This window comes from Schistocerca americana, chromosome 9 (assembly GCF_021461395.2).
Source record: "Schistocerca americana isolate TAMUIC-IGC-003095 chromosome 9, iqSchAmer2.1, whole genome shotgun sequence".
NCBI lineage: Eukaryota > Metazoa > Arthropoda > Insecta > Orthoptera > Acrididae > Schistocerca > Schistocerca americana.
Window position 1 is genome coordinate 48,843,173 of NC_060127.1, and position 14,835 is coordinate 48,858,007.

Sequence of the window (14,835 nt, forward strand, 5' to 3'; positions counted from 1 at the left end):
GTTGTTTAGTGTAACCTCCACCCATAATAATTCACAGGAACTATCCACTTCTACTTCACTACAGGATAAACTACTACTAACAGCGATGAACACTCCACCACCGGTTGCATGCAATCTATCCTTTTAAGTACGTGGTATCACGTAACATTCCGCCAGTGCAGACGGTATTTGCTTCGTGATACATTACCCGTGTTAAAATGGACCGTTTACCAATTGCGGAAAAGGTCGATATCGTGTTGATGCATGGCTGTTGTGGTCAAAATGCCCAACGGGCGTGTGATATGTATGCTGCTCGGTATCCTGGACGACATCATCCAAGTGTCCGGACCGTTCGCCGGATAGTTACGTTATTTATGGCCGGCCGGATTGGCCGTGCGGTTCTAGGCGCTACAGTCTGGAGCTGAGCGAACGCTACGGTCGCAGGTTCGAATCCTGTTAAGTAGTTCTAAGTTCTAGGGGACTGCTGACCTCAGATGTTAAGTCCCATAGTGCTCAGAGCCATTTGAACCTTTTGAACCAGATAGGCAGGAACGATTACTGAACACGGCTCTGGCGTTTCAAGCTGTATGTGAAACAAACAATCGCAGACTAGTCTAGACTAGAAATGCTGATTATTGTAATAATAATTGTAATAATGCCTCCTACATGATGTCATGTCATATTTATATTATTGAAAGTAAAACATTCGAAAATCTTGGCATCGCTGGGGCCGATAACTTGCCATTATCAATGTCAATAATGGATAAAAGTGGTCGAGATTCTCTATTCTCGGAATGGATAAACTGTTTATGTACATAATTAAATTTGTATGGAGCCCTCACTGCGTGAATCCTACTCGCATTTGGCCAACATTTTTAAGACTTTTTTAAGAGTGCTACATATACGGACATGCCAACGATCACAACGTGCTTCTTCACTGTAGTTTTATTTCTATCAATTTGCAAATTGTGCTGCTTTTTACCAACTAATAAGACGACTTAGCATGAGGATCCAACTCACAACGAACAGGTTGTGTAACAAACATTTCTGAAGACCAGGAGATGACAGCAACGCCTGTCGAAACCGGCTGTCGGAAATAAAATGTTTTTATTTTTAAATCTTTATCGAAATTATGTTGATCATTATTTTTATTCAATTAGTTTGAATGTAATTTTTTATTTCTATTCCTTTGTCACATTATGTTAATCACAATATAAACTACTTTCATTTGTTTCATTTTTTCTTTATATCATTCTTTTTCCCAATCTGAATTTTTGTCAATATATAATGAATTATATTTATCTGTCATAATATTCAATTATTTGAAAATTACGATCTGTCAGTTAAAAAACAAAAGACCAAATAATCTATTTTTATTGACTGTGTAGTGGTGTGAAAAACGTACTTTTCGTCGCCGGATGTGTAACTTTTTGCTTGGTAATCATTATACAGACATTTGAAACATAACCTAAATATCTATTGCACTATGGACAAAATGATGCAGTTGAATATTCATATGAAAGAAGGGCTTATAAGCAACGAAATTGAAACAAAATGAGAAATAGATATAATGAAAACAATAATGTGAATGAAGAACCAGGGTGATGAAACATAAGAAGATAAATATAAATAAATATATAAAATTAATAAAAAACACATGGCCAAAGATTTCAAGGGGAAAAAGAATGACAGGACGAAAACTGAGAGCAAATGAAGAAGCTGGCATATAATTAAAATGATGTGAGAAACGAATGGAAATAAAAAAATTAAATTTATATCAATTAATTGATTAAAATGATGATGAAAGTAATTTATAAACATTTAAAAATAAGAAACCAATTTACTGCACTTGACGAGATTCGAACCCATAATCTCCTGTATGTATAGCTACTATCCTATCCACTATACCATGCTGCCAGACCGTTCAATACAACATTTTAACGCTATTGAGTGTCACACAAAATTCCGAATTTTTTTCGTTAATTACTCGCGAATGAGGGCCCACCAGTATGGACGGCTGCAGTGTGTGATACCTGGGTCTTAACTTACTTATATAACCGTATAGAGGGTTTCAAAAAGTCGAGCCCACCGGTGGGTACCTCTACGTAAGTTGTATAAAATGATGTCAGTGTGAAGCATGGCATATGGAAGTGCGTTTCGTATCCCCTACGACTGCAAACATGTTTGACGGTTTCACAGCACCAGTGATCGTCCGACTCTTTTGCTCAAGAGCCAATACTGGCTTTATGGAGCAGCACCTCAGGCCACATATGCATAGGTATTATATACAGTGTCAGTCACTAACTGTTGACACCTAGAATAACTCCGAAAGTATGACAGTAACTGGGACCAATGTTGCATGGGACAACGGGGGCCGTAATACGACGTTGGTTTCTTGTTCTAGGTGGGGTCGCTTCAGAGATATGGTCAACTTTGTCATTTTAAATGGGATGCAATAGTTTGGTACTTATTTTCTAATAGCGGCTATTGAGACGAATCCAATGATGTGTAACAGTACGGCCTTTGAAGGTCAACGAAGGTTAAAAAGGTGGCATGAACGTCTATTTACGAAGGTGTTCGAAGTGGTGACGATTGGTATCAATGCAGTGCTGCAATCTTCTTATCGTGTGTTGGCTGGTGTTCCTTATCACTTCGGCACTTATCGAAGCACATGCTCCGACAATTCTCTCTCGTATACCGTACAAATAGTGAATATTCACCGAATACGGCGTATCCATCTAACGTGCCATTGATATGTAAACATCATTCGACAGTTTCGCAATACTACACTAATAGGAACGGTGAGACTAGCATCGACGAATCAAGCGAATGTGAATGATATATTCCTTCGATATGCTTCTCATTTACGGAAAATGCCAACGAAATTCAGTGAGAGCTGGAGACTTATACGCTGAAAGATATCCTCAACGTACTCACCCTACACGTCGTACATTTAAATATGTGTATGATAAAGTGAGAACAACTGGATCTTTAAAGCATAGGAAACATATCCGGCAAAGGAAAGTTACTAACGAGGAAACGTCAATTGGTACTCTTGCCACGGCGGTCCGAGATCTTTGTGTTAGTTAGCGTCAAATCACAAGGGAATCCGGCATGAGCCAGAGTAGTGTTGTTCGTGTTCTGCATCGCCATAAATATCATCCTTACCATATCAGTCTCCACCAAGAATTAACTGGTACGGATTGTATGCGTCGCGCTGAATTCTGCCGATAGGCTCAACTTCAGATTCAGAGGGATGACACATTTATTAATTTGATTTTATTTACTGACGAGGCTACATTCACAAACCACGGTAATGTTAATTTGCATAACATGGGTTATTGGTCAACTGAAAATCCATGTTGCCTACGGCAAGTTGATCACCAAACACCGTGGTCGGTGAATGTATGGTGTGGGATTCTGGACGACAGAACTATAGGCTCCTATTTCATCGAAGGAAATCTTAATGGTAGGAAGTACACCACATTCCTGCAAGAAACACTAGGTCTGTTATTGGAAGAAATACGTTTAAAAACAAGGAACAGAATGTTGTATCAACACGATGGGTGTCCGGCACATTTTTCGCGGATGTCTAGAAATTAGTTGCAGAGACGATTCCCAAAACGTTGGATTGGACGCGGACGAGATGTGTCGTGGCCGGCTCGTTTGCCAGACTTGACGCCTGTATATTTTTTTGTGGGGATTCGTAAAAGACATTGTTTATAAAGACGTTCCAACTACACCTGAAGATATGCGAGAGAGAATTGTCAGAGCATGTGCTTCGATGTGCCGAAGTGAGAAGGAATACCACTCAGTCTATGATAAGAAGATTGCAGCACTGTATTGATACCAATGGTCGCCACTTCGAACACCTTCTGTACATGGACGTTCATGCCACCGTTGTGACCTTCAGAGACCTTAGTGTTCAAACTATAGCATCCCATTTATAAAAAGCAAAGTTGATCTTCATATCTCTGAAGCGCCCCACCTAACAACAAAACACCAACGTCATATTATGGCCCCGTTGTCCCATACAACTTTTGTCCCATAAACTTTTCAGCTCCTACCATACTTTCGGAACCATGAGACCACTACGGTCACAGGTTCGAATCCTGCCTCGGGCATGGATGTGTGTGTTGTCCTTAGGTTAGTTAGTTTTAAGTAGTTCTAAGTTCTAGGGGACTGATGACCTCAGATGTTAAGTCTCATAGTGCTCAGAGCCACTTGAACCACAGCCACCATACTTTCGGAGTTATTCTTGGTGGTAATGAGTATAGTGTACTGAACAACATACATTAGCATTTACTTCATTTTCGGGCTAATAGTTATAGCTATTAGGATTAGAATGTTTTAGGCTGGTTAGCATCTCTAACTACATGTCGCAAGAAGAGCTATTAATGCTTATTTTCTGCTGGGCAGCGGGTCAAGTGTGGATACATGGAGACAAAGCGACGAGTCTGTAGTGACAGGTGTAGTCCACTTAGTAGTGCAGTTATGACCATGCAAAACAGCATCAGATTGTAAAGTCTGTGGCGTGTTTGTGGGAAGACAGTTTATACATGCAGCAAAAAAAACCAACATACTGGTGTGTGTACATACTTAGGTACCATATGTAAAAAAGAACAAATACCACATAAAGGGATACATCGGTGGCTGTCACCACGTCTGTAGTGAGTGACAGGATGGGAATTGGCGTTGGAAGGAAGGCAATCTCGTATGGACGAGGCGGTTAAGGGGACCGTTCGTCTTGAGCGGTAAGTCTGGGTTCAACACTAGTTTTCGCCTGCTATCACTGATACACTTCGACGCCCAGATGCGGCTAACGTCATTAAAACCTTCGAACGACCTTGTTATTGATTGGTAACCTAGATAAATTAGCACGTTGTGAGTGCTTTGTAGACGAGCTATTGTAAAGGTGCGCTGACTGCCAGCTCCCTGAACCAAACGTTGATCCTTGAATGTCGGCACCATTCGGAACACTTCGTGTCGACTGTCATCTGTTTCACAGTGCTGCCACTCTCAGAGACTTGAAAACTGTGGGACTGTAACTGCCACACGAATTATTGTTGCGTTGTCTCAGTGACTAGATGAGTAACTGATTAATACCAGTAACTGTACACTGAAGAGCCAAGGAAACTGGTACACCTGCCTAACACCGTGTAGGGCCCCCGCGAGCACACAGAAGTGCCGCAGCCCACCGTGGCATGGACTCGACTAATGTCTGAAGTAGTGCTGGAGGGAATTGAAACCATGAATCCCGCAGGGCTGTCCATAAATCCCTTAACAGTACGAGGAGCTGGAGATCTCTTCTGGACAGCACTTTGCAAGGCATCCCAGATATACTCAATAATGTTCATGTCTGGGGAATTTGATGGCCAGCGGAGGTGTTTAAACTCAGAAGAGTGTTCCTGGAGCCACTGTCTAGCAATTATGATCGTGTGCGGTGTTGCATTGTCCTGCTGGAATTGCCCAAGTCCGTCGGAATGCACAATAGACATGAATGGATGCACGCGATCAGACAGGATACTTACATACGTGTCACCTGTCAGAGTCGTATCTAGATGTATCAGGGTCTCATATCACTCCACCTGGACACGCCCCACACCATTACAGAGCCTCCACTAGCTTCCTGATATTCGTGGTACACCCGTGAAATGGTCGTACGGAAAAATGCCCATTTCATCGCTACCTCGGAGATGCTGTGTCCCACCACTCGTGCTCCGACTGTAACACTACGTTCAAACTCACTTAAATCATGATAAGCTGCCATTGTAGCAATAGTAAGCGAGCTAAGAACTGCGCCAGACACCTGTTGTGTTGTATAGGCGTTGCCCACTGCAGTGCCGTATTCTCCCTGTTTACGTATATCTACATGTGAATAACCATGCGTACCCCACTTTTTTTTTTTTTTTTTTTTTGTTGCTTCAGTGTACTTACATTGAGTAATGCGTTTAACTATGACACATGGTCACAGATGTTTGCTAAAATTGTGAATGTCATTTCTCTCCACTCATTGCATTGCACAACAGCATAATCTTATTTCATATTCCTTGCAAATATGTACCACATTTGAAGACGGCCCTCTCTATAAGGCGCATTCACGCATCTACGTTCCTTTCATTTGAAATTTATGCTATAGCAGCCAATAGGTACGAGGCACACACGCCTGTCTTTGTCAGTACTGGAAGGCAAATAATACAACATTCTCCCTGGCATATTACCTAACACAGGGCCGGTCACGGCATTTCATATTTCATGTGTGCAGGGGCGGACCAAGACTCGGTCTGTCTCGGCTTCGTTCCTTCTCGAAAGTTCTGGGAACAGCGCCATTAGTGATGCAGTGTGGCATTTCTCAGTCCGCACAACTCTCTTCAGTTCGGCAGAATCGTGGTGTCAGTGCTGTTTACCCTTTGCTATTTGTTCGTGCTATGAAGGACGTTCACAGATCCCACAGCTGTTTGCACCGAAAGACTTAGTTTAGCGACCTGTTGTTATACGCATTTAAAAATCAATGGGAATGACGTAGGACAGAGACGAGAAATCCCTATACATTTTATGCAGTAGAATAAGCAGCTTTAGGAAAGATAAACGCACCAGAGAGGCAATTCAGACGTTGCAGTTGATAATGGAAGACTAAAAAGAGAAAGGGACACGTTCATAGGATTTGTCGACCTGGAAAAAGCGTTCGACGATGAAAAATGACGCAAGATGTTGAAAATTCTGAGAAAAATAGGGGTAAGCTATAGGGAGAGACAGGTAATGTACAATATGTGTAAGAGCCTGTGGTGTGCGTACTGTAAGACCTTCGGTACACACACCATCAGATTATTTGACTCGTCGCTCTAACGAAGTAGGCGAGTGTCAACAATATGTCTCGTGTCTTATCGTGGCGTGTTTATCTTCTGCCGTTAGGTCACACGATAGAAATGCCACTTCCACGCTTAGAGTAGCAGATTGATGGTGACCAACTTTAAACAGAGTTTGATTAATTTTCACACACATGTATTAAAATAGTAACAAGCATAAACCTTACGTAACTCGATTCTGGATGCTATTTACAATTGACAATCTGAAGTTCCTTTGGTCTTGGTACGTTAATCTTATTCTCACATACCTCTGATACTTGACAAAGTGTCTGTAGACACTGGACTCGCATTCGGGAGGACGACGGTTCAATCCCGCGTCCGGCCATCCTGATTGAGGTTTTCCGTGATTTCCCTAAATCGCTCCAGGCAAATGCCGGGATGGTTCCTTTCAAAGGGCATGGCCGTCTTCCTTCCCCGTCCTTCCCTAATCCGATGAGACCGATGACCTCGCTGTCTGGTCTCCTTCCCCAAACCAACCAACCAACCAAAGTGTCTGTACATTCGTCTTCATGGCTATGTACAGGAATATGGTAATCTTATTAGGCGTAGACTGAAACTTAACTATATACTGGTACAGACAAATGCACACTGGTACAGAGTGGTGCAGACAAATGCAGACTGACTGATCGGAGGTCTGTACACTCGTTATAATGCCTCGCGCGTTCAGGTATCACTGCGCAACTGTGATCCGCGAGGAGAAAAGGTTCTACGTTAGCAGCAATCTCATTGGCTGTGTTACATATTAATATGCGGATTGGCGGAAGCAGAATTTGGTCCGTCTCTAAGGCAGCGCCATCTCGTAGTGCGGAGACGGACGAGCGCTGTGCCTGCGCTGTTGTGCTTAGCGGGGCGCGCTCTAGTGGGAAAGTTGTGTACACGCTGACTACACGGAAGTATGTACACAACCGAGCCAAAAGGGAACAATAACAGTTGACGACTAAAGACGAACTGCTCGTATTAAAAAGGGTGTAAGACAGGTATGTAGCCTTTCGCCCATACTGTTCAACCTGTACATGAAACAGCCAATGATGGAAATAAAAGAAAGGTTCAGGAGTGGAATTAAAATTCAAGTTGAAAGGATATCAATGATACAATTTGCTGATGACATTGCTATCCTGAGTGACATTGAAGAAGAATTACATGATCTGCTGAATGGAATGAAGAGTGTAACCAGTACAGAATAGGTAACAATTATTAAAAGGAAAGTTGCTACTCACCATATAGCGGAGACGCTGCGTCGCAGATAGGCACAACAAAAAGACTCTCACAATTAAAGGTATCGGCTGTTAACGCCTTCGTCAACAATAGGCGACAGACACACATACACACACACACACACACACACACACACACACACACAACACTCACGCAAACGCAACTCGCACACACCTGCAGTCTCAGGCAACTGAAACCACACTGCCTGGATTTTTCATTGTTTGACAGTACAGAACATGGACTGGGAGTTAATCGAAGACAAACGAAAGTAATGAAAGTAGCAGAAATGAGAACAGCGAGAAACTTAACATCAGGATTGATGGTCACGAAGTAGATGAAGTTAAGGAATTCTGCTACCTAGGCAGCAAATAACCAATGATGGATGGAGCAAGGAGGACATCAAAAGCAGACTCGCTATGGCAAACAGGGCATTCCTCGACAAGAGAAGTCTACTACTATCAAATATAGGCCTCGATTTGAGGAAAAAATTTCTGAGAATGTGCATTTGGAGCACAGCATTGTCTGGTAGTGAAACATGGACTGTGGGAAAACCAGAACAGAAGAGAATCGAAGCATTTGAGATGTTGTGCTACAGACGAATATTGAAAATAATGTGGACTGATAAGTTGCGAATGAGGAGATTCTGCGCAGAATCTGAGAGGAGAGGAATATGTAGTAAACACTGACAATGAGAAGGGACAGGATGATAGGACTTGTGTTAAGACATAAGGGAATGACGTACATGGTACTAGAGGGAACTGTAGAGGGGAATAAGTTTAAAGGAAGACAGAGATCGGAATACAGCCAGCAAGTAATCGAGGACATAGGTTGCAAGCTCTACTCTGAGATGAAGAGATTGGCGCAAGAGAGAAACTCGTGGTGGACCGCATCAAACCAGCCAGAAGACTGATGACTCAAAAAAAAAAAAGGGGTCAGTAAAGGAGGACCTCACCTTAATCACGAAAAACTTACCTGTAGCGTAACATCGTGTCCTCCGAACTTCACTGTTGGCGCTACATCTGATGGCAGGCAGCGTCGTCCAGGCATTTGACAAACCCAAACACTTCAGTCGTACTCCCGCACGGCAGAGCGTGACTCATAGTCCACATCACTCGCTTCCAATCATGCACTGTCCAAGGACGTCGCTGAACATTAATTCAGAAATGTTCGGCTTATTAGCAGCCGCTCCACCATTGTACCCCGACCCTCTTACATCCCCACGCACAGTCATTGTACCAGCTGGGTTGCTCGTAGCCTTTCGGAACTCTCGAGCCATTCCTGCCACTGATCACATGCGCATTTTTACAGCCAGCCCCATAATGCTCGACGATTCTTGCCCATCAGTGCAAGTGAATTTCCTGGTCTTGATTTACCTGTGGTCGTTTCTTCGCTCACAGTCACATCATGGCGGTCGACTTGGGCAGCTATAGAAGGTTTGAAATGTCCCTGACGCAGTTTTTACTCAGGTGACGTCCAATGATAAACCCATGTTCGTAGTCACTGAACTCTTCTGACGGACCCATTCAGTTGTTACCCCACTCTAGTGACAACCCAGTGTGGAGGGCAAAAACTGTAGAGGAAGGCAGAGATTGGAATACATCGATCAAGTAACTGAGGACATACGTTGCAAGTGCTACTCGGAGATGTAGAGGTTGGCACAAGTGATGTGACACATCAAACCAGAGACTGATGACTCAAACAAATGCGGCAGGTGCTCCAAATTTTATATAAAACCACTTTAGAATACCATGGAGAAAGAACTTAAAGATTTAGTTGGCGACTAAAGAGTAAAAAGTTACACCGGTCGACAACAGGATTCATTGCTATGTACATCAGAAGTAGATTGTGCTAAATTTGCAGGCATGGAGCACGTGAAGAAATTGGTGGTACGAATAGCAAAATTTCAGAAGTTCATGCAGGGTGTCAGATGCGACAGTTCTCAGTGAAACTGAACGAAGACGATGGAGAGTTCATATATTACTGCAAAGCACGTTGGTTAAGTCAGGGGGCAGACCTGGAACGATTTTTCGATTTAAAACAATCTGGTGTTGAATTTATAAAGGTAAAAGGAGCGCATCTGGAATGGATTGCCGACCTCGCATTTTAAGTGGACGTGACTGCATGCTCGCCACATTAAGACATTGCAAGGTGTTCTACATTGCTTTCGTCAGGTAGTTTCCGCGTTTTCATAATGAGGTTGCAAAAGTGCTACAGTATTCCGAGCAACATGTGTGTTTGAAAGAGGGCTTTTCGATTTTGAAACTAAATAATTCGCGATTATATGGCAACCCACGTGCGGGGAAAAAAAAATAATCTGTGAAATTCTCTGCTTCTGTCTGTATAGCGACACTTTTCACCAGATAAAAATTATATGCACATGTTTATTGGATCAAAAATAATTCGCCGCGCCGGCTATCCGTGCAGTCTAAGGCACTTGTCACGGTCCGTGCGTCTCCCCCCCGTCGGAGGTCCGAGTCCTCCCTCGGGCATGGGTGTGTGTGTTGTCCATAGCGTAAGTTAGCTTAAATTAGATTAAGTAGTGTGTAAGCTTAGGGGCCAATGACCTCAGAAGTTTGGCCCCATAAGATTTTACCACAAATTCAAAATTCAAAAATTGTTCAACAATACTGAAAAATTGTTTTCTTTTCATCTATGGTGTTGAGAAATGTGAAACATGAGACAGAGCCTATGGAGTGTTGCTGCACTGCTATTTAAATGTGACGCGTTCGCAGTTTTCCCCTCTTCCACCCCCTCGCACTCAGAGTAGCGTAGTGGTGGGGGAAACGTGCAGCGAGGCTGCGCGCTCTGTCACTCCCGGGCCAGCCGGAATCTCGTTGGCCCGTACTTTAAACTATTTGCTTCTGTGTTCACTTGCTTCATTACATTGTACTGTGTGGAACACTATGTGATCAAAAGTATCAGGACACCTGACTGGAAAGTTCGTGGCGCCCTCGATCAGCAATGCTGTAACTCAGTAAGGTGTTGGCCCACCCTTAGCCTTGACGACAGCTTCTACTCTCGCAGGCATACGTTCAGTCAGGTGCTGGAGTGTTTCTTGGGGAATGGCAGCCCATTCTTCACGGAGTGCTGCACTGAGCAGAGGTATCAACGTCGGTCGGTGAGGCATGCCATGACGTCGGCGTTCCAAAACATCCCAAAGGTGTCCTATAGGATTGAGGTCAGGACTCTGCGCAGGGCAGTCCATTACACGGGTGTTACTGTCGTGTAACCACTCCGCCACAGGCCGTGCACTATGAAAAGGTTGTCTATGGTGTTGAAAAATGCACCGAAAAGATTGCAAGGCCACAGGTGTCTGCATCCCCTGCGAGAGTCGTGGCAAAAAGTCTTGTGGAGCCACAGGACGGAACTGCCCTACCTACAGGATGCTTGAACAAAGATTAATATTGCGAATTGATTATGGGTGAAAGCGGCATACCAAGCAGGATGCCAAAGCATAAATCCCCGAGCAAAAGGAGGAGGGATGCTATGAGAGCAAGTAGATTCAGGAATTTCCTGAAGTCGCTCACCAGCGCCGAGGTACCAACAGTCGACAAATCAATACAAACAGAGTTCCCCACCAGGGACATTGGCATTCAAACTGAGCTCCCCTCAGTGGTCAGAGTGCCCTCCTCCCAATGCCGGGACACGCTGCCAAATCCACAACGGCAAGAGCATCCTGTGGTAGCGACAGATAAAGCTGCAAAACCTGTTCAAGAAAACACGATAACAAGCTCCACCGCCAACTCCGTCACAAAAGACAGCCCGGTGGTCAGGTTGCCACCCGTAGCCCCGGTGAGGGTGTACCCGAATCTCGAGTACACCATGCAACTAGCTAGGCTGGAGCAGCCGACTACCCTGACCACTGCCTTACGACATGTGGTCCGAGCAGGACATGAGAACGGACGGAGGGTAACCTTCTCGGTGATGGAGGCTGTGGACAGAATACAGTTTAAGTCAGTGAACCTCCCCACTGACTTCAGAGTACTGCGTGACCTACTCAAAAAAGTGTTTGAAAGACGAGGAAGCCGGCCGAAGTGGCCGTGCGGTTAAAGGCGCTGCAGTCTGGAACCGCAAGACCGCTACGGTCGCAGGTTCGAATCCTGCCTCGGGCATGGATGTTTGTGATGTCCTTAGGTTAGTTAGGTTTAACTAGTTCTAAGTTCTAGGGGACTAATGACCTCAGCAGTTGAGTCCCATAGTGCTCAGAGCCATTTGAACCATTTTGAAAGACGAGGAGGAAAATTTGACCTAGATGAAATCTACCATCAATCAGTGATGGCAAACGGACGACTAGCATATGACTGGAACAAAACCTGGCCACATGACCACATACACACTTACTTTCCACGACGACCAAAATAAAAATAGGACAACTCAATACTCATAACAGTCGACTAGTAATGCAGGAGCTCTGTAAGGAAGTGGTGGAAAAGAGACTGGACGTACTCTGTTTACAGGAGCCGTACTCTCTGGCTGGAAAAGTTGCGTTCACTGCCGCAACATGGCAAACCGTTAGTAGTGGGGACACCCCCAGAGCGGCCATCCTGGTAACAAACACTGCACTGCGTGCAACACCTCTGTCACAGTACTCCAATAGAAACTGCAACGTCGTGGAGATAGAATCTCCTGCTGGAATTGTAATGACCATTAACATGTACTTCCAGTAGGGAGACAGAATTGAACAGCACATAGACCATCTAGTGAGTGTGGCCACGGCGTTGCGGGGACGCAAAATTATCATAACTGCTGACATAAACGCCAAATCCCCCGTATGGTACAGTGGCACAAGGGATGAAAATGGTGCTAAAGCAGAGGAAATGATTATGGCTCTTCAACTAGTGGTGGCAAACAGACCAGGCAATCCGCTCACCTACGTGGCCGGAGGGGGACAGGGTACCAACATTGACGTGACGCTGGTCACGCCAAGCGCAGTAAATATGCTCCAAGAGTGGAGAGTGGTAGACAATGCCACCACTAGTGATCACAATCTAATTACCTTTATTGTAGGAGATAGAGAGAGCCGCTGGGCCGTGGGGTGGGAGGTGCAAAGAAATTTTAGGAAAACAGAGTGGGAACGCCTGGCCAGAGAGTGCGACATTCCTCCATTACCAGAAGTGGACGCACGACAGGACTTTAACGTGGACGACAGAGCCGAGGGGCTGGTACGCGCAATAACAAGGGCGATTAAGGCGGCCTACCAACCAGGAGGAGGGCCGTGGCGGCCACACCGTCACCATGGTCAGCCGAGCTACAAGAACTGCGTCAGTCTGTCAGGAGACTGAGGAATCACTACCAGCGCAGTGTCGGCTGGTGGGAAAAGCAAAGATGGCTGCAGTTATACCGGGAGGCAAAAGATAACTTTCAAAAAGAGTTACAGAAGACCAGAATAAAAAGTTGGGAAAATTTTGTAACCAACCAGCTGGCCCTCGACCCTTGGGGTGTGCCATATAGATTGGTGAGTGAGAAGATCCGCTCCCCAACGATGATATCAACGCTCAGGCACAGGGACGGGATGACGGAATCCTGGCAGGAAACTGCCGAGGTCCTCCTCCGGTTCCTGTTGCCTGACGATGACAGGAATGACGACACCGAAGAGCAGCGTCAATTACGGAATGAAGACCTTGCTAGGTATGTAAATGACGAAGCGGGCCACCCCTTCTCTGAGGAGGAGGTTGCTGCTCTCATCAAGTCCCTAAAGAAAGGAAAAGCCCCCTCGCCAGACGGCATTGTGGCGGAGGTGGTGCAGTTCTTAGCCCCACAGCTAGTTGCGCCACTCACACATCTCTTTAACGAATGCCTCACGCAGGGCAGATTTCCAAAAATATGGAAAACCGCAAATGTGGTGATCATTAAGAAAGGCCCTGAGAAGGACCCTGCTGAGGCCAAACCCTACAGGCCCATCAGCGTGCTGGACGGCTTTGGCAAACTTCTCGAAAAGTTATTAGCTGACAGACTGACTGCTCACCGCATGCTGCAAGGGATGAGCGGCAGGCAATTCGGTTTCAGGCCGGGACGATCGGCATCTGTTGCAATCGCCCTGGCGGCCGGGGCCTGCGGCTCAGCCCCGTGTAAGTATGTTGTTGGCATCGTGGTGGATATCAGTGGCGCCTTCGACAACCTGTGGTGGCCTTCGCTGTTCTCATGCCTTCGGGAGAAGGAGTGCCCAGGGCTGCTATATGGGTGTCTGAGGAGCTATTGTGAAGACCGGGAGGTATGGCTATCATCCCCTAGCGGGAAAGTCGGGAAAACTATCACCAAGGGTTGCCCCCAGGGCTCCGTGTTGGGTCCCCTTTTCTGGGACATCCACATGGAGCCTCTTCTGGAAAGCCTGCAACAGAGCGAAGAGGTGCTAAAGGTGATAGCCTACGCTGACGACCTCCTCCTGCTGGTCGGCGGCCGAAGTCGCGAGGACATAGAACCGAAAATAGAGAGAGCAATAGACAAACTACAACTATGGTGCCGCAACACCGACTATCTCACCAACCAAGTCGACTTACCTATTACTCAGCTAATGAGAAACCCGACCGTCAGAATTGACGGTACGCCGGTTCTTCGGAGACGAGAAACGCGCTACTTGGGAATCATCATCGATGAAAGGTGGAACTTCGCAAGGCACACTGAAACCGTAACCCAGAAAGCACTACAACTACTAAATAACCTGATTTCCATCGGACATAAGAGATTCCACCTTCCGCCTCATCTAATTAAGCTCTATCATAATAGTATACTGACGTCAATAGTGGGTTACGGCTCGGGAGTCTGGGCTCACAGGCTC

The 14,835-nt window shown here is 45.3% G+C and overlaps 1 protein-coding gene across 1 annotated transcript in view; it reads left to right on the forward strand.

Annotated features, from left to right (window-relative positions):
- The window catches only part of LOC124551256, a 162,266-nt gene that overhangs the window by 32,688 nt on the left and 114,743 nt on the right, over nucleotides 1-14,835 (forward strand). Inside the window, exons 2-3 of the mRNA XM_047126255.1 lie at nucleotides 3,480-3,524; nucleotides 4,583-4,649. Of these exons, the coding sequence (XP_046982211.1) occupies nucleotides 3,480-3,524; nucleotides 4,583-4,649 (112 nt within the window). The remainder of the gene's footprint in view (nucleotides 1-3,479; nucleotides 3,525-4,582; nucleotides 4,650-14,835) is intronic.